Source organism: Xiphophorus couchianus, chromosome 21, assembly GCF_001444195.1.
Source record: "Xiphophorus couchianus chromosome 21, X_couchianus-1.0, whole genome shotgun sequence".
In the NCBI taxonomy this organism is placed as follows: Eukaryota; Metazoa; Chordata; class Actinopteri; order Cyprinodontiformes; family Poeciliidae; genus Xiphophorus; species Xiphophorus couchianus.
Window position 1 is genome coordinate 9,805,107 of NC_040248.1, and position 20,109 is coordinate 9,825,215.

General features: G+C 39.2%; 1 protein-coding gene across 1 annotated transcript in view; it reads left to right on the forward strand.

Annotated features, from left to right (window-relative positions):
* dipk2ab (divergent protein kinase domain 2Ab) overlaps positions 1–18,591 on the forward strand; it is a 37,708-nt gene extending 19,117 nt beyond the window's left edge. The window contains exons 3-4 of the mRNA XM_028005290.1: positions 9,351–9,654; positions 15,658–18,591. Of these exons, the coding sequence (XP_027861091.1) occupies positions 9,351–9,654; positions 15,658–16,004 (651 nt within the window). The 3' untranslated portion in view covers positions 16,005–18,591. The remainder of the gene's footprint in view (positions 1–9,350; positions 9,655–15,657) is intronic.
* Positions 18,592–20,109: the final 1,518 nt, after the last annotated feature.

Consider the following 20,109-nt stretch of genomic DNA (forward strand, 5'->3'; position numbering starts at 1 on the left):
ACTCCCTTCTTTTTGGCTGGCCCTCGCTGGACGAGGGCACTGATGGAAAGGAGAGGAGATGAACGGAGCATTTCTGCCACTGGGTTTTGTTCTAGCCACAGTTTTGTGGTGTTTTCTCCCATTCGAATGAGCCAAACTCCTTGTGTTACCATAATCCCTTCTCTCTTTCCTGCCATATCGAAACACACACATACACACACGCCTGACAGCTGTGTTTGGTTAGGTAAATGCCTGTGGCGACCCCCCCTTTCCCTTCTCCACCCACAATCCCACTCTCCAGCTCCTTTTTTAGATTCACCCCTCAGCCCCCCTGCCCCAGCTTCCTACTGTTACAGAGTGCACCGCAACCTACCAGATGCCCAGCTTGAGAAGACACAGTTCTGCTGTGAAAGACATGCCCAACTCTCCCAGGGCCCCTTAAGATGGCCAATATGGATCAGTAACAAGCAGCTTTTTACTTTACTTTGTCCTCTGGGGAGATTAGGCTCTAATGTTAGAGCTAGAATATGCTTTTTAGCACATCAGCTTGCCTGCAGTAATAAAATTGCCCACTGCATTAAAGCACGAAGCACCTGGTTCCTGCTGGAGAAATTATGAGAGGTCAGCAGTATACTGCCTCGGTTCCATGTTTTAGCATTTGCACTCCGTACTAGAGCAAAAATGACTTACTTTAATCAAAACTCTCTGTGGATGTTAGGGGAAGCTGGTCAAACCCTGGCACCTCTTATTAGGTCTGAGGTCTCCGCTGACATTTGAGATATTTAATTGGGGTTGTATGGTGGTGGGGGGTTTGTGCATGCTCTGCTCAAAGACAGGTTGAAGTGCGAGGTCAGTGACAGCACTCTTCCTGCTCGCCATGCCACCCCAGCTGCCCCCGAGATAATTGGCGTTGCTCTGAAACGTGCAGCCCTTCATGTAGGCCTTAAACCCACAGTCGTCAGGTCTGAGGCCAAGTTTCACTCAGGCTCCTTCACTGTTGTGTGGGCAGCAATACCACCTAGACAGAGTCAACATCACTGCCTGTGACTTGATACATTCCTCATATTCCATCAGGGTGGGTTTGAGGTGCCTCTATGTTCAATGGTTCAGCTCCAGGTTGGCAAAAGGTTGTGTCTGTCCACTAACAACACTGTATGCACTGTAACCTCAAGCTGCACTGTCCCCTGCAGTCATTCTTCATCCTGTTCTCATTCTCTCTACAGAGCAAAGGCCTGCAAAACTCAAAGACCTATGTAACCTATTTCTGTCAGTGTGACAGAACAGAGTCATGTGCGTGCCCTTTCTGTCAGTGCTGTAAAGCTTTACTTTTCCTGGTTTGAGGATGTAAAATCTCGGCATAATTCTTACTACTGGTGCTCCAGAAGTAAGAATGGAGCACCAGTGCACCTGGTGCTAAAGGCATATCTGGTGCCTTTAGCACCAGATATGCTAAAGATATGCCTTTAGCAGATGTGCTAAAGGCATATCTAGTTCTTAGGTTCTTATCCTTTTCAAAGTTTCAAAACCACTGAAAGTCTGTACTGTTCCTATAGTTTACAATAAGCCTTTGACCAATATTTACCTATATTATATAGGTACTATCTGTAACTTAGTAGCATCACTACTACTGTTACATGACCAAGCAAATACCACATGGTAGACCCCCAAAAACATGTCCCCAGCAGCACCAGGGTGGAAAAAAAACTTTGATTGTTATATCTGTCTAGTTTTCTCTCATCAGGCCGATACAATATGTGATGAAATGACTAACATTGACTGATACCGTTGTTAATGACGTAACATGCAATAATGGTTTAAAGCCCACCTAATGAAAGTGCTAGCACTCTGAATTATTGGTCATTTACCTGGAAAAAAAGCTACGGCATTTATGAACATCTGTCATAATGTAGCAACTAAAGGACCACTTTGGTGGTATAAAGGTAATACTGTGTTAAAAGAATGACCTGCATACCTGTAAAGCAGCTATACCAGGCGAGCTATACCAGTGAAGAACCGTGCAAAATGACACAGATTCGCAGATTAGGATTCTAAGATGATTACTGATCTAAAGTGTTTGTAAATTTCAGTTTCTTATTGAGAACTTTAAGATGTGAAAACAGCATTGAAAAGTTTTTTTTGTTAGTTTTTTTCTAGCCTTCCTTCCGTGAGCACTCGTTAAATTTTATTAGAAGCCAAAGTGAAGACATGCCAGTGTGTGAAAGAGGACAGTCATAGGAGTTTGTTTTACAAATCAAAAAAAAAAAAAATTGGACCTGATTTTGTTTTAACTTTGTTTTGTTTTGTACTACTGATACAGCATTCTACACTGTGAATGAACACCAGAAATGTGAAGTATACCGTTTTTATTTGAAAAGCTTCCCGCACCTCTAAGTTTTTTTCCTACTTCATTTAGCACTTCACGGATACTAATAATAACATTGCATTTCTTTCCTCTTTCCATCATTCTCAGGAGAGCCAGCATGACCAAGTTGAGCTTATAATGGTGCGTCCACTGATCGAGAAAAAAGATCTGATTTTTGTATTTCTGACCAGGTCAGGGCCAACTGAGGGAAAAATCGTCCAATTCTAGTAAATTTCCTTATAATAAACCGGCTAACTTCGGCTTGCTAAGTTGGCATCAGTGGGATACCATGCTGTTAAAACTAAAAATAACTGTATTATGTTAAACAGCTCTATTTTAAATGTTTATACAAATGATTCTGTGAACCAGGTATTTTTACTCAGGGTTTAGTAATTCTCTTCCTTAAAACTTTTTGTTTGAAAACAACCACCGTGACTCTACGGTATCTGATTAGAGCGCGTCTGGCTTTACGGTTACAACAGAATCATTGTTGGGTTTGTGGATAGAACAAAGATACGATGGGGAGGGGGGTGGCAGGAAAAGCAGCGGTAGCAGCTTGAAACGAGCCTCACTATGGGGGGAAAAAAAGCGGTAGTGACCATGTGTGCCTTGGCTGAGGAGTTAACGCCAGCTCCCCTGTGGGGCCTGAGCACTCGCCTTGGACTAACAGACTGTATTTTAAACTTAAATGGCCAGCAAAATGCCAGACGGGGCTCACCACACTTCCTTCCAGACACTCAAGGTCAACAGGAGAGCTACACAGAAAAACAATGCGTTTCTTACTCCAGCCTGGCAGCCCCGTGCTGCCAGCCTTACAGAGCAGATGTGGCTTCTTCTTTAGCAATAAGCCCCTGTGATAAACAGACTACAAAAATTTTCATCTGGCAATCTTGGGTTTAAATAGGCTTTGTTTGGTGTAATGCTGTCGTCCGCTGCATTTCCTTACTTTAAAGAGTGATCCCTGGACTCCAGATGAGACGTGTCCATGCTTGTTTGCTATTGAAGCTACAGGGTTTTGTTCAGGAGAGAAAATGTTAAGAATTTGCACCACACCCCACTCAGGGTTTTATTAAGCTGCTCACATGCAACACTTTGGGGCAAACTGCTAATTTCCTTTTTTTTTTTTTTTTGCTGGAAGTATTTGTAGATGCAAAAGCAATGCTTCTGTTTCCTCATAAATATTGCATTAATAAAACACTGCTCTGTGTTCACCATATTTGTGTGTGTATGTGTTTGATGGGCCAGTGTTCTTTGCAAGGCAGCCAAAGCAATAATCTTGGGAGCCACTCGTGTTTACTCGGCTCCTGAATAGAGGTTGTTATCAGCCCCGGTCACGTTGCATGTTCTCATTCACATTCACTCAGATACACTTGCGCATAGACATGTGCTCACTTGCACACGGGGAAAAAAAAAACAAGGAGCCACTTTTCGAACCCTCCACAAGCGCACACGCAAAAAATGCTTTTCCCTGAGTGGTCCTGTAGAAGGGCACGCCTTTGTCAGCAGATGTCAGGACGCAGGTGTGTGTTCCTACGCCTCTCGCTTCACTCGTTTCATCCTCTTCTCCAGAGGCTGCCCATTTGTCTGTGGCCCTGTTTCATTTCGGCCCGCTCCTGCCTCCCCGCCCATCCCACCCTGAGGAGAAGACTCCAGAGAGCCTGTTGTGTTACAGGGGAAAGGAGTCAAAACTCAAACCCCCTCCAACATGGACTTGATGCTGCTGCAGTGCACCAGCTGATCCTTTAAAATTAGATTAAAAAAGCCTTGGCTCTGTAAGTTCCTGGTAAATAATCTCAAACAAGATTGTATGTTGGTCTTGCTATTACCTCTGGATGCACTGATCTTTTTTTTTTTGGCCAATTTCTAATCACCGATGTTTGTAAAAATCTATCGTTCAGGTTCCAATTATCTTTAATAGCCATAATTAACAAGAAAACTGTCCTGCTAATTGGATCTTTCATAAATGCATTATGCAAGTTGAATCATGTTAACAAATGTTGCTGTCAAAATTAAAAGCAATTATCTATTTTAACTAATAGCTTGCTAACTTTATTGATCTCAAAATCTAGAAAGACACCATATTATGGCGTACACTGTTTTTGTAGAAGATCTCACATTTACTGTTTTTAAGATTGAACAATCACCACTTCATTCACAGAACTATACGGGAGTCCTAATAAGCTTTTATGTCAACAGTCATTAATTATCTATATTAGGACCAGAAGTGATTTCGCACAGAACGAGAGAGGGTGGTTGTTATTACACAGTTAAACAGAGTTTTCCTTAATCTTCCATATTAAAGGTGATGCTTTAAGCTGTCTAACACTTTGTTGGTGCTTTGCTCAGATTGTTGTATGACCAACCGTTTTCCCTGGCTGTGGAATAAACACCTTTACTCTACCTGTCAGATTTCCAAAAGACTCACAATTATTTCGTAATTCAGTGTTGCTGTGGCTCTGAGGAAAAAAATTGTCTCTTTGTAATTGGAAAATTTTTTAATTTCCAATTCCATATGCCCTTGGACAAAGCACTTTAACCAAGTTGCCCATTGATGTGTGTATCATGTATGTGTGTGAACTTTGTGGGTCATTCTGCAAGAACACTTTAAATGGGTATGACTAGAAAGCTGATAAACCAGTTAACCACAATATTCTAACTAGTAGAGTTGGACTAATCATAGGAATCACACAGAGCAATAGTTATTTGTTGCTGTTACTTGCTGTTATTTGCTTGACTTCTATTTTGTGGCAAACTGAAAGAGCAGCCATCATGCCTCTTAAATTAAGTTTCCTTTTTCAAGAAGTTTGCCATGTAATTCTGTCTGCGTTTTAGCAGCTCTCTGATATTGAAAATAGTCAACTTCAAATCTTCCCTCAGTAACAAATACTAAAGAGAGTTGGTATTGTTACTCAGTTATGCTTATCATTTACAGAGCAGAAAGATCGGATTTGTTTTATCTTTTCTAAGTATTATAGACTTTTAACTGATCTCAGTTTTCTAAAAATGACTTAAAGGAAAACGTACCTGTGCCACACAGCAGAATCGAAAGCCAGCTTTTGCTTGATTTGAGGGAAAACGATGAATAAAACCCAAGTTAGTGAGGTTTTTACTCAAAGGTCCTCAACATTGTAAAATCAACTGGAAGTTTTGAAACAATTCAGTCTGACAAAACGTGAACGTTTTATAAGTCTTAAGGAAGAGAGTTTATATTGTGCTGGAAATATAATTAAAATAATTATATAATTAAAATAATTATATTTCCAAGGCAGTGTTTCTTTTTTTAATCTTGTGACAGAATGATCAAGCCTTTAAAAGCAGTAAATTTCTTGGATGTCATTGGCAGTTTAGCACCCTCAGCATTTTTGAAAAGCTTAATACCATCAGGAGACGACTGGTAAAATTCACAACCACACACATCTTCACATTTTACTTCCTAGGTCTACTCACAGTGCAAAAAGATGTAATATTTGGCTGAGCCTTTCTATATTGCCTCTCTCACCACCAGTACTTCCCTCAGAACGCCTCATTGCGGCCGTTAATGACTTCTGCAGTGTAACCATTTAGGGAGTGCTAAGGAAGAATGAGTGTAGTATTTATCAACCCGCGCAATAGGAGGGCTTGAATCTGGATGCTCAGGTGCACTCTTCCATGTGCCTGCATGCACTGTTCAGTAGTTCTCTCCTTAAAGCGTTTTAACATTCAAAAGTTTAAATTTAAGAAGCTCATTAAAGCAGTACAGAAGTACAAGTTGAGGCGCAGATCGCTAGGCAACGGACCTGCCAGTGTGGGTAAATGACCGACAACTATGTTGAGAGCCGAGGACGGGGGCCAGACAGACATGAAGGCCTTCTCATAACAGCCGTTGACAGTGTCTGAAAGTAGCCTCGAGGCATTCATCCCGCAACCCCCCTCCACACACTCCTTCTGCCGTCGCTTTACTTTTGCTCCCATTCAGGCCTGCAATCTGACAACAAAGAGAGAGATGTTTAGCAGGCAGGTCTTTGCCGGTTTACTCCTCCTGTCTACTAAAGCGAAAAAGCGAAAGACGCTCTGTTTGTCTCTTCTGTTCGTCATCTCTCATTTCTCCTCCTTCGCACTCCTCCTACCCCCACCAACCAACCACCTCCTCCATCCACCTTTCCCTCATTTATCTATCTGCCCTGCGGGGGTGAGAGAGGGACGCTGGTGTTTTACAAAGCTAGTTTAGCTGTAACAGTGGATGGGCTGCTTTTTGTCAACAGCACTGAAAGCTTCAAATATTTCCACCAACAGGAAAAAATGTGGTGTGTGGGCTTAAAAAGGATGTACCATCTGATCCATCATCTGCTTAATCGTTTTATAGGCAACTTTAGAAATTAGAAAGCCATTTTAGATTTATAGCCTATTAAGTCTCTAATCCTGAAATCTCCTATGAGGGGAAAGCTTACATGATTGTCTCCTATCCAGCTAGTATTTGGAAAGTGCTGTCAGTCCAACTCTGTTTTATTATTTTATTTTTTACAGCCACAGAACCTTCATCCTGTCAAGTTTTCTGTCTTTGAAAATGTAGAGAAAGGATAATAAGGCGAGATGATTTGGAGAAGTCCCAGTGAGTCATTGCCAAGTGACAGGCACAGACAGACAGGCTGCAGGGAAGCAAGCACTGCTTTGTGGACAGACTTTTTGTCTTGCCCACAATTGATTGGGCAACCTCAAGGAAATGGATCCTACTAATATGGCATGTAGTTTATCATCATGCTCTGCTTTTTCTTAAATTGGACAGAGGCGATGAATTAATTCCATAAAAAGGGATGCTCTGTAAAAGGTCAATCTTATGTGTGGAAAGTTATTACGACATAAACAAGGTGATTTTTAAATTGATCATATTTTGCTCTATTCTAGGAATTATTATTTTGTTGCATGTTGCTCTACACAATCTGAGGGTTGCTTAAGGTGAAATTCCTCAGTGATTCTGTGGTTTTAAAGTGAAACTGATTTTTTTTGTTTCCAGTGCATTTCCAAATGGTTTAAACCTCCATGAGCTTATTCACATTTTGTCTAGTTACGATCTCAAACTTCAATCTATTTTATTAGGATTTTACTACTATTAGATTTTAAATTTGACTACTATTAGGATTCTACTATGAAATCTAAACCTTCTGGACAGTGCGCGGCCACAGACCTTAACACAATGCAGCATAGTATGTGGTGCCATAACCACAAATAAAAATGATGAGGGTGAAGTGAAAGGAGAACCAGTATGACAGCTCAAGAGGAAATTGTTAATAAAAGAGGAAAGGTCACTTGACGTCACTTGCTTGACAGTATTTTTTATATTCTAAACAAAAATCTAATCAATAATTATCAAAATTGACTGATGGGAAATGCTTATATATGGTACCTTTTTCAGCCATATTGGGCATGCCTCCTTTCTAGTTATTCCATAATCTGTCTTCATCTTCAGATGTTTAATTTGCTTATTAGGTGACTTGACAATTGCTTGCCACTCTTTCCAGATGTTTGGAAATTTAAAAACATGAAATTTAAAACCTTTTTCCTTTCCCTCTTAAATGTGCTGCTTAATTCTATGTCTATCATGCACAATACATTTACCAGTAGGTATTTTACTGCAACATGGTAAATGCGAAAAAGTTCACACGGTATGATTACTTTCACAAAGCACAGTTGCCTATTCTTTAGCTTTTGCATCTAGTTAGATCTATATGCGGTATGGGTCCAGCTGTTATCCTGGAGATACACCTTCTACGTAGCCAGTGGGGAGCATTGCAGAGGGTGGTTAACACGTACGCCTGTAAATAATTTGTATTCCATTAAAGTTTAAAACAAGTTGAGGCAGCCATGCATATTTAACCCCCTCATACCCTCTCAGCAGAAATTGAAAGCTGGTAAAATATTGAATTACCGAGAGAGCAGACTGGGACGCAACAGTCATAATAGTTCACACCTTAGCTGCAGCGTCTTGGTGTTTCCTTTCCAACATTTCTCTTTTTAGAGAGAAGCAATGAAGCGCTGCCGGTTGTGTGTCTGCATCGGCTGCGGGCCAGAAAAACGGCAGAAATTTGTTACATGGAAATTGTGAGCTGTCATTAGCCGAGCATATGGCAGGTGTTTATTATGAAAGATTGAGGCCCTTGGTGGAGAGTTTATGTTACATGATGGGAGCTTATTATCATTTGCAGCAAAAAAAAAAGAAGTCTTGCGTCGGCAGAAAAGTTGGATTCCGTCTGTTATTTTCCATCGATTTTGTTCGACTGCTGCAACAGCCTGTGACAATGAAATGGATCTAGAAGAGAGAAACAGAGGGAAGGAAAATTGGGAAATGCCAGAGCTGTAGTCTCATAGCAGCTGGAGAGAGAAAGTTTGTTTATTTATTTATTTTTAGGCAAATTCGTCTTTCATTTATTGATAGCATTTAAAAGATAAACCTGCTAAGCTGTAGGTTTATCTTGGTGTTCTGAATCAGTTGGAACCCATAAGATGCAGTGAAATGCTGTCAGTTTCCCAAACTGCATTTAACCGGGTTAAACAGCACCACGAAGCAGTTTAAACGCCCTGCAGTCGCATCAGAAAGCATAAGGCTTTCCTGCTAACTGCTCCCTGCCACAAATCACCCCCTATCAGTTCTCTGGAAGCACACAGTAAAGCAGCAAGCTTTGGCTCGTAGCTGTAGGGCTTAAACACAAACGGACTCTATGCTTTTATTAAATTTAATCCGTTATACCCCAAGCTGGCGCTGCTTCACGTGATTCTCTGGCTCATTTTCAGCTATTGTGTTTAAAATTGTATATCAGAAATCACCCAAGGCTACACCAGCGTCTTGTTTTTTTTTTTTCCTTTTTTTTCCCCCCCTTTCATCTTTCTCTGGATTCAGGAACTGATTTCAGAGCAAATTAAAAAACTATCCTTTGACATGGTGACTGTTTCCACAATTCATGTGTTAGCCTTTACCTTTCAAAGTCGTTCGTTCTTTCACCACCTGACCCTTTTTATCCATGTTTTTCCTTCCCAGAGCTTTCCATCGGATGAAGGGTGGCCGTTCGCCAAGTACCTGGGAGCGTGTGGGCGCATGGTAGCTGTCAACTACGTGGGCGAGGAGCTGTGGAGCTTCTACAATGCGCCGTGGGAGAAGAGGGTTGACCTGGCGCGGCAGCTGATGGACATTGCCGAGCAGCTCACCAACAATGACTTTGACTTTGCCCTGTACCTGCTGGATGTCAGTTTTGATAACTTTGCAGTCGGCCCTCGGGACGGAAAAGTCATCATAGTCGACGCCGAAAACGTCCTGGTAGCAGACAAAAGACAGATAAAGCAAGGTGAGGGTCATTGTCTAATCGTTTATCACATAGCTGCTCCCATTTCTTTTTTTTTTCTTCTTTTTTTCCCGTCTTTGACTAGCTATCAAAATGCACCTCTGTTAGAGATGTGTAAAAAGAAAAGGAAGGAAGTTACTTTTCTTTGCTCTTTTTTTTAAAAAAAAGCTGGTAATTTTATTAAATTTGATCTTGGGGATGAAAAAATAGTTTGTAAACATATAAAGTGAAAAAAAAATTATTTTGATTTGTGACATTTCAGTATATATTTAGCCTAGATTTTTCTTCAAAGTCTCCTGGTATTTCTAAGAACTATTTTCAGGGGTTTTGGAGGAGAAATGTATCCACAGCATGTTAGATCCTCCACCATACTTAAGAGTTGGAATATAAACATATTAAGGTAATGATCTACTTTTATGTATTCAATCCCAGTTTAAACGTGGCTCTGCGACATTTGCCAAATGTCACATCAATACATGAGAGAAACCAGGCGCTATGGATTACTAATAAGCTTCTAGAAATCTTGTCTACTTGAAAAAGTAAATCAGAATTTTGAAGAAAAAAATTTAAATAAATTAATTTTAAAAGGATTATTAAATGATTTTGTGAAACAATAATTTCTTTGCATGAAAATCTGTTAAACCTCCAGAGAAAAATTTAAAAGGTTACATTTTTCTCAGTATGACATTGAGCGTTTGCAATTAGACTAATTTCTTTTAAGGCTTTTTATACATCTTTTGACAAGGGTGTTTTTAAATAGGATATTTTTTCAGCTCTTCACTGGAGAAGCACAGTTTGCAAACTGTTTGCTTTTACTTCATGTAATTTGCACAAATTGACATTTTCAAAGTTAAATTGCTGATTTCGTCCATAACCTTACTCCTCGTCCATCTCTCTTGTTCATCACTGTTCCTCAGAAGCTTGAACATGACATGAGGCATTGACCATAGTTTCAATTCTGCAGAAAAGAGATTTGAATGAGCAAGCACTGAATGTTTTAGGAATGGCCTCTTGAGACTTTAGGCTAGATTTGCATATGTGGAAGTCTCCTCTCTTCTAAGAATATATCTAGCAACACCCCCACTCCCTCTAACACATGCGTCCCCATCAAAGCAAAGATTGTTCGGATAACGAGCCATCTCTGCTGCCCTAGATTTTTGCCTCGCAGATAAAAAAAAAAGCCTATAACAAGGTCCAGGAAAGCTATACATCACACCCTGAGTGCTGCTGCTTGCCCCCCTTCAGTCTTCCTTCCAGCGGCCACTTCAGAGAGAGCGACGGCCACCTCGTCCGACACTTAGATTTGTCCCCTTGTGCTGAAATCCTATTAAAGTGATAAACTATTGTGTTGCTAGATGTTGAGGCTTCACCATTGTACCCTGTGACGAATATGAGATATTGCTTGTAAGTGAAAGGGAGTGTGCATTTCCTTTTTCTTTTTTTTATATACTCATAATAGAAGCATTGTGATAAATTTATCCTGGGATAAAGCGGCATTTTACCAAATTACAAGCTTCAACTCCAGGGAACCACAAAGTAATGCAGAACGTGTGAAGGAACTCCAACATCCCTGCCATTTTTCGCTTGAATTTCTGCTTCATTTCTGCATGATTATGCTTATGTGTGTTCAGTATTTGCCTTCCTCAGAAGTGTGTATATTTATCTTTGTTGCCAAGAGCTGCAATTTTCCAGCCTGTCACCGAAGCCCTTTGCCAGTCCTGGAGCACAATCCAGGTTGATACTCCCTTTGTCTGGCCCGACACATTTAGAGCCTGACAACTCAAGCTGCTTACCCCTGGCCTTTCAGAGCTTAAGCCTCAAGTTTATTTGCTTCCTTCATGTTTGTGTGCCTGGATCTGTTTGTGTGTATGTGTGTGCCAAAGCACTGCAACGCAGCAAGAAGAAGAGGGGGATCATGGTGGTAATGAGCATTACTAGGTCACGGCCGTGTGGTGAACAGCAGTAGGAAACAGGCGCGGCAACTTCCCAAGGCTCTGGGAACAGAGAAGCCAATCCCTACAATTAGTGCCTGAGCTGGGAAAGCATGCTGAAGCGTGCGACTCCAGAGTCATCGGTCCAAACTGAAACCAATCGATTTGTAAATCAAACACGCAGAAAGCAACGTGCCAATCCACCCTCTTATTAGAATCATCCATATGGATGCAGGGGGTTCCGGAGACCGAGAGCTGTGCCCTTTTTGTCTGCACAGTTCAGTGGTGCGAAATGAGCGATTTCCCCATGATTGAGCTCATGGTGTCACTGCCTGGCTTGACAACACTCGTGTTACTCATTTTCCTCTTTCTCCTTTACACAGTCTCCCAAAGATGCACTTGCTTTTCCCCTCACACTTGCCTCTGTTCCCAATATCCGACTTTCTCTTCTGAACTCAACAGTAAGGCTATGTTAACGAGGTCTCAGGCCATGCCTTCAAAGTTTGTTCAACCTTGTGAAAGGTAGAGGTGTGAGAGGAATGCACACAGGTACAATCTGAGCTCTTTAACGTGGAAGATACCAGATTCATGAGACACACAGGGCTAGATGGTCTTACCTCACCTGATTCTACTGCTGATTTGAATAGAAAATGATTTAGTTTGCTTTGTAAATTTGCCCAGACCTGCAGGTAGAAAGAAACTCAGAATGTCTTACTTAAAGCATTCATTGCCCTTAAACTAATGTGCTTTAACATACTTTTATGAACATCTCATGTAGTAAACTAACACAAAAGCATACGATTGAAATACTGTTCGTTTTTTTAAACTAATGCAAATTTTTAAGGCTGGTCTGGATTTGTATCCCCACTAACAAAGCAACATGGTGCTGCCACCACCTTGTTTCATAATGGGAGTGGTGTGATTTGTAGTGTCGGCTTTCCACCTCAAATACTGTTTTGTATGAAGACTTAAATTACCTTGTCACCTTTTTTCACATGTTTGCCATATCTCCTGCCTCTGGAAACAGCGCTTCTTATGATGTTCTCTGAACACTGGTTTTCTTCTTGCTATTCTTCCATACAGGACAAAATTTTTGTCTACACAATTAAAAGTTTCCCTGAGCTGTGGATCTTAGTAACTCCATCTTGTTAGCATTTTGCAAAGAAGGAAGTTGCACTCACGTCTTCCTGTCTTCAATAGTCATTGGTGCAGCATGTGAGGGGTTTGGGATTTTTCAAAGGGTTTGGTTCATTTGACATAGTGCAGTGTTAAAGCGAGCCACACCAGCTAAAAATGTAACTAATGTTACAATTTTGGTCCCCAGTCAAACAGAATCTGCTGGACTATCAGATGTGAAAACACCCTTATATAAAATACAATGCAAAACATGTAGTCATAAAAAAGAAAAAAAAAAAAAGCATTTGGGAGCCATAGGCTGCTTCCCTGCCCCAGCTAATTACTACACAGGTAGTCACTGAAGACACTTTTTTGTTTGTTTTGTTTTTTAGCTTTTATTTGGGGGCATCTGAAAAACCCTTTAGCTGCCATGATGCCATTGGTGTCCTCATAGATCTATTGACTTACATGGACGCACTGGAGTGATGGTTAGTCTAAATAAAAATGCATGCCACACTTTTGGGATTTGAATTCATTTTTATTTTTCCCTCATTTTCCTTCCTCTTCAGGCATGCATTACAGTCTGCATATGGCACAAAATCTCAATGAAGGGCATTTAAATTTGAAAATAAATCCTGACAAAATGTGAAAAGGTTCTCTTGTAAGGCACTATATACTCCACTCATAACGTCCTTTTTGCTTTTTCCTGAGACTCAAAATAGTTTGCATATGTGTCCTTGAGTATGTCTTTCTCGGCCCTATTTTTTTCTTCTGAGGTTTTTCTAACCGGTGTGTGCGCGGGGGGCACAATTTTGTGAGAAGAGCAGGACACTCTCCCGATGCCATCTGTCAATCAGCGCTGAGGTTTGACGCATGACTGGTTCTGAAGCATTAATTGCTTCTCACCTCACCTCCCTGCATTTTCATGTACATCTTTATATGCGCCGGTGCGCAGATATATCCATCTTCATCACCCACACTGATTGAGGTTGATGCGTCTTGCCTTTTTTGGGGGGTGGGCCCCACAGTGAGGCCCCCCTCTTCTTCAGGATGTTTGAGTGAGTTGTTCTGATGAGCCAGAGGAGATGTGCATTATAGTGCCTGATGCACTGATTATATGTTTGCATCCTCTGGGTCCCCTCCAGTCTACCAACAGTGTTATTGATCTGCTTTTAATGCGCAAACCAATAGCTCTCTCATCATTCCAGGTTTTTTTTTTTTTTTTTTTATTGCCTCCCTTCTTTCCTAACCCAATCCTCTAAAGAGAATGAAAAAGGAAAATAAAATGAGCAGGGGAAAGAATTTTATTTGCTCTGTAAATCAAGTAAAAGGGTTCATTTCTGTCAAATAAAACTGTAGATGGTTGTTCGGCTGTGAGCCCTTAAACAAAAGGGCTTCTCTCAATGGCTGGAGACTTCTTAGAGATTCTTTGGTTTCTTAATGTTTATAAAAATTGTGGGGGTTATTTAAATAAACACAATAGTTACATAAATATAAATGACAAAGAACAAAGTCTCCAACTACGAGAGGTGTGTGTGTAACTTCTGTTCAACATTTTTAGTTTTGTTGTTTACCCTTTTTTTAAAAAATCATTAACATTTTCTAAAACATGGAGCAACCAGGAGCCAAGAAAGCCCCATTCTTAAACCTGCAAAATCCAAAGATTTGAATTTTAAAAAATGTTAATGTAACATTTTTTTTTTGTTTTTTAATCAATTTTTTGTGTTTTTTTTTAGCAAACTCTGTTTTGACAATGGTTACAAGCAACCTTATATTTGCAATTTACATAGTTAGAATTTGTAACTATCACCCATGTATTTGTCAATGATAAAGATTTACGGTCAGATATCCAACCAGCGAATTTGAAACCTTAAAGCGAAAACATTTCTCACCATTCTCTCTACTCTTATTAGTCAACACACAGTACAAGTCATAAGAGCCAAAGAACTCTGTTGTTTAAAGAAAATCCCAATATTTTTTCTGATCAGTGTATACACCATACATAATCAATACCAAATCATGCTTACAACACCACACTTTGTTGCATTGGTTAGGATGCAGTTACCGAGTGAAGACATTCAAAGTTGAAATTTTCAGTATTATCAGGGTGTTTTAAAACTTACTACAAGAAGCAAAAGCAGAGGTTGCGGCATATTATATAAAAGAAATGTGTTTTCCATTCACTGAGGCTGCAAGAGAGCAAGGCTTTCATAAGATAACAGGGTCACTCAATAGGGAGGAAAAGCTGCTTTGGTTTATTATTTTAAAACATGTCATGTTCATGCTTTAATGCATAGTGGATTGTGAAATGCTGGCAGCTTTTGAATGCTAGTTTGTAATGCTAGTCATGCTAGTAGCTAATATAAGATGCCAAGCAAATTTAAAATGTTTTGTTTTTTACTTCTGTTTTTAAATATTTAAACACTGTTTTGCGGTGGCATCTCCCTTACCCGGGGTAAGCTATAATTAATGACCACTTGCAGGAGAAAGCTTAAAAATTGTATTTTTTATATCTGACACAAAATGGTTCGTTGAAAGAAATTAGAAACCTAAAATTGGTCGTGGCAGAACAAAGCCTTACAAGAAATAAAGAAAAAAAGTGAACCCAAAGCTTCCTTCTAACTCTGGGGAAAAAAATCTGATGTTGTCAACTTTATACATAAAGCAGATCTAAATTAAAAAAAAGGTCAATAGTGCTTAAGTTGTACCAATGAGCAAACCAACTAAATGAAATGCAAACATAGTAAATAAAATTATGCAATTCACAATGTTTACTATTATGAATTGCATAAGTAATCTAACAAAATCTAATTCTTTTAAATGAAAAGCCAAAAAGAAGTATTAACTAAAGATTTAAGTGATTCTATATCAGTGTAGAACAGTATTAAGCTAGATGTTTCACCCACTGCAAAGGTGATTTTAAAAAAAGTGATATAAACATTTTTGTGTCCACCTGCAGACAAGCCGGAGAACTATGACGTGTGGTATGAGAGCCGCTTCGAGGAGTGCGACAGGGAGGCCTGCCTTTCTTTCTCCAAGGAGGCCCTCTGTTCCCGGGTCACTGTGGACCACAACTATTATGCCGTGTGCCAGAACTTACTGTCGCAGTACGCCACGTGGCGGGGAACCACCGGCGGCCTCCTTCACGACCCTCCCGCTCACATAGCCAAAGATGGACAACTTGAGGCTTTGTTGGACGAGTGCACCAAACCTAAAAAGCGCTACGGCCGTTTCCAGGCGGCCAAGGAACTGCGTGAATACCTCACACGATTATCTGCCGCGTCCTCCTCTGCCATGGCAAGGTAATGCATGGGGTCGGCATTAGCCCGACGCTTTGAGACATGATTTTGTACTCTTTATCGCTGGACTCGAGCTATCGGTTCTTGTTCATGATGTCATTTGCTCCCTTTGCGCATTGGAGCAAGAAAAAGGTGTTCAAATCAACTTTGTTAAAGTCCTAGCTTTTACCTTGACTTTTCTGCTTTGTTTAAGAGGATTGTGGCACTGCAAAAAAAAACAAAAAAAAAAAACTACCTGAGCCAAGAGAGCGAGGTTACGGGGTTAACCTGTCGGCTCTCAGGGTGGGCTACCACCTCTGGAGCAGAAATAAGGAAGGGCTCCGGTAAGCGCATCCGTCATTGGAGCCAGGCTAACGCAAACCAACAGTAACCAAGCAACAGCAGCAGTAACATCACACAGCCCAGATGATGGTTATTTTCCTTTTTATGCCTCAGTTTCTTCTTTTTTTTCATACCATTAAAAACCTTAACATCTGTTTTAGTCATACTTCTCAGTTTTATTTCATTTCTAGAAGGGGTGATTCTGTTTTGCAGAGCTGAATTGTAGTAATTTGAGCCATGGTTATTTTTTGCTGTGTTGTGGCTCTTTATTTTCTGTAGCAATGCTGCCTGGAAGGTGGAAGTAGCATGAATCACCTGCTGCAGGATGGCAGGAAAGGCCAAGGGAGAAGAGGTAAAAAAAAAAAAAAAAAACAAAGAAAAAAAAAAGTGGGTTAGAAAGTTTTGGATTTCAGAGGACATATAATACAAAAAAACTTGACAGCTACTCTTTATGTACAGGTACATCTCAGTGATCATCAGAAATAATCAAAAAGTTGATTTATTTCAGTAATACAGTTTAAAAAGATAAATGTGTATATGTATTCATAACACACAGGGTAACATCTTTCAAGTGTCCATTTCTTTTAAATTTAATTATTATGGCTTGTAGCTGATTAAAATTCAAAATATATTTTTTCTGATTATTAAATTAGACTGAAAATATATAATCATGTATGACTCATATTTGCGTCACACATCTCAATAAAGCTCTTTATTGAAAAAGTGACTTAAGATGTAGTCTGTGACTATAAATGATGCTTGAATTGTCTTTCCTTCACAGTTCCTTTGTTTCCCCTAAACCTTTTTTTCCATCCACTAAACTTTCCATTCCATTTATGTGCTTGGTAACGGCACTCTATAAATAGCCAGTTTTTTTAGCAATGCCTTTTTGAGGCTTACCCAACGCTAAGTGTTTGTTTAAAAACAAAAACAAATGCTGCTTATTGGTCTTACATTAGGACTGCAAGCGTTTGGAAAAGCATGCAGCATTAGTAGCATTTTGGTGAATACTGCAACAACAGTCTGACTTGCAATATACAAAAACAATATGACTTGCATGTCTGAGACATACTGTGAAGCCCTATTTCAGGTAGCATTGAAATTTTAAAAAATTGTAATAGATTCATTTTCTTTAGCTATAAGCCATAATGATCTAAATGAACTCAAATAAGTGGTCGAATTATAAACTGTGTGTAAAGAATCCTTAATTGCCTGTAATTGAATTACTGAAAGAAACCAACTTTTCGATGATATTCAAATTTATTGAGATGCACCTTTTTTGTTGTTGTTTTCCAATCATTCAGGTTTCAGGATTGTGGCAATCATTTTGTTTTTTTGTGTGGATTATTATTTTCTGTTTACTAGGAATCAGAAATGGCGAGACAGCTGCTCATAGGAAAAGGAAGGCGATAGTTGAACTGTGGCAGTCCGTTAATGCAGATGTGCCGATACCAAAGAGGCTACTGGTAGTAAGAGAAAACACCTTTCCTAACGCTTGGTCCACATTGAAGAACCGATTGAGTACTGATATTCTTTCTCCTAAACAATGATCAGCCATAGCTGTTTTGAACGATCCCCTTTACTTCGTCGGCCTCCAGCAGAATTGATAAATGATTTGTTGAACACTTTTCCCTCCATCAGTGTCATAAAACCACTTAATTTAAAAGAGAAAATGAAGTGATTCTGAAAGAACCAGAACACATGATTAATCCCCATTCTATTTTCCCTTCTTTGTCTTGATTTGATGAATGAATTCTATTGTCAGAGTCCTCCAAGTGCTGCTCGATGCAATAACCTCTGTCAGGTCAGTGGCATAAGAAAAGGGAATGAAGATATCTTTAAAATTACTTTCTTGTTCCAGAAACGGCTTCCAGACCTGCACTTTCTAAATTTTGCAGCCCAGAAATCTCTGCGTTAAATATTTAAACGCTCTTCACCACTTAGAGGTTGGGGATGATTTTACACTCAGTGGACCAACAAATTAAAAGCATAATCACAAATACTGGCTCATTTTGCTCTTGGTTTATAGGATACATTACTCAGCATAACTTGGTTTAAAAAGGAGAAGAAAAATCTGCCTCGAAGTCCCATTCGTTTTTTGTTGGTTTTTTTTGTAAGTTTTGATATCATGAGTAGGATCCTAAAATACCCAGTGGAGGTTTGTTTAATGCAGACCATAAAAAGTTGGGATAATATTCAAATGAATGCTTCATTTGATGAAACTGATATGACTCTTGCCAGCTAGGAAAAGCAATAAAGACAAGTTTGGCTTACGGATTTGGGGGTTTTTTTCTCTCTCTCTTTTGTTTCAACTCCATCATTTGTTGTGACAGCTATGTTTGTTTACCCATGTGTCGGATATATTTAACTTTGGAGGACGTTGAACCTAGAGGGATTTGTTCATGCGTAACTAACTGTCCACTTTTGTACTGTAATTTTCTTTTAAGTATTATATCAGCGTTGTCTGATTTTTCCTGTGCCTTTCATTCAAAAGTTGTATTTACAACTTTTAGTGGATTTAAATATTAAAATAAATGAAGATATATATATAAATATATATATATATATATATAGATATAAATATACTCATGCTCTGTGTGGACTCTTCTTGATTCTGTGTTTCTTTTGTTCTGTTTTTTTTTTTGTTGGCTCCAGTTTGGTTGCTTTAAAAAAAAAAAAAAAAATCTGATTCACTGCAGCACAGCTGGATATCGATGTTTGCCAAGTCTTTTTTAGTTATCCTTTGTTTTGATCTTTTATATCTTCATCTTCCCTCAAATTAAAAGCTCAGGCTTCCTTTTGCTGTGCTCTCCACTGAACTAAGATGTGAGTCTTTCTCTTTTATCCAGTTTTATTATTTTTATTTAATATCTTTACACAATGATTACTTTAAATATTAATATGGTGACTTTTCAGAGAAGCTTTCCTCTTACACACTTCAATTTGGTCACATAGATAGTAAAATAGCCCTTTTTTTTATTGTGCAAGTACAGTTTCCGCAGAAAAATGTCTCCTCACACATATAGTGAGGCCCAGAATTATTCACACCCCCAGCAGATTTAATTAAAAATTATTTTAATGCAATCAAGAGGATTGTTTCTGGTGAATATATCTCGAAAGATAACAATATAAACGGAGTATGCAATCAACACCTTCATATAACTGAAGACCAGGATGTTTGCGCTGGTATCTTTACATTTTATTTTTGGTGATGAGCTTCAAATCTTTAAAGTTGGAAGCCCTATTTGCTATTACTTGGTTTAGCTCCCTCCATTAATTATCTGTCAGATTCAAGTTGGGACTCTGGCTGGGCGTCTTCAGAAATGTTAATACTCGAAACATGTTGGTACAAGGAAAAAATTAAAAGATTATCAACAAACCTTACTCTTGCCAGTGGTATGAATAATTTTGGACTGGACATGCTTTATGTTTACAAATAAATGTCACACCAAAACTGTTGTATTCAATAGTGAAACTTGCACTTTTTAGAACTTTTAAAAGAACAAAGCTTCTTTTTACTTGATGAACATAAAGTGAGCACAGCTTGTCCTGATGACATTTAAACAGTAATTGTTTTTATTTTTTATTAAGGGGGTGACAGGACTTTGAATATTTAATGCATACATAGGCACAGTATTTTCTCTCAAGGTGAGCTTGCTTGGGTGTGTGTAGGTATATTTGTCAGGGTTAAGCTGTTTTATTATTTTATTGTTATTGTAAACCAATATTATGCATCATCTGCCTTTAAACGTGCCTGTGCCACCTTGTGCTTTATGCAGAAGAATTTTACT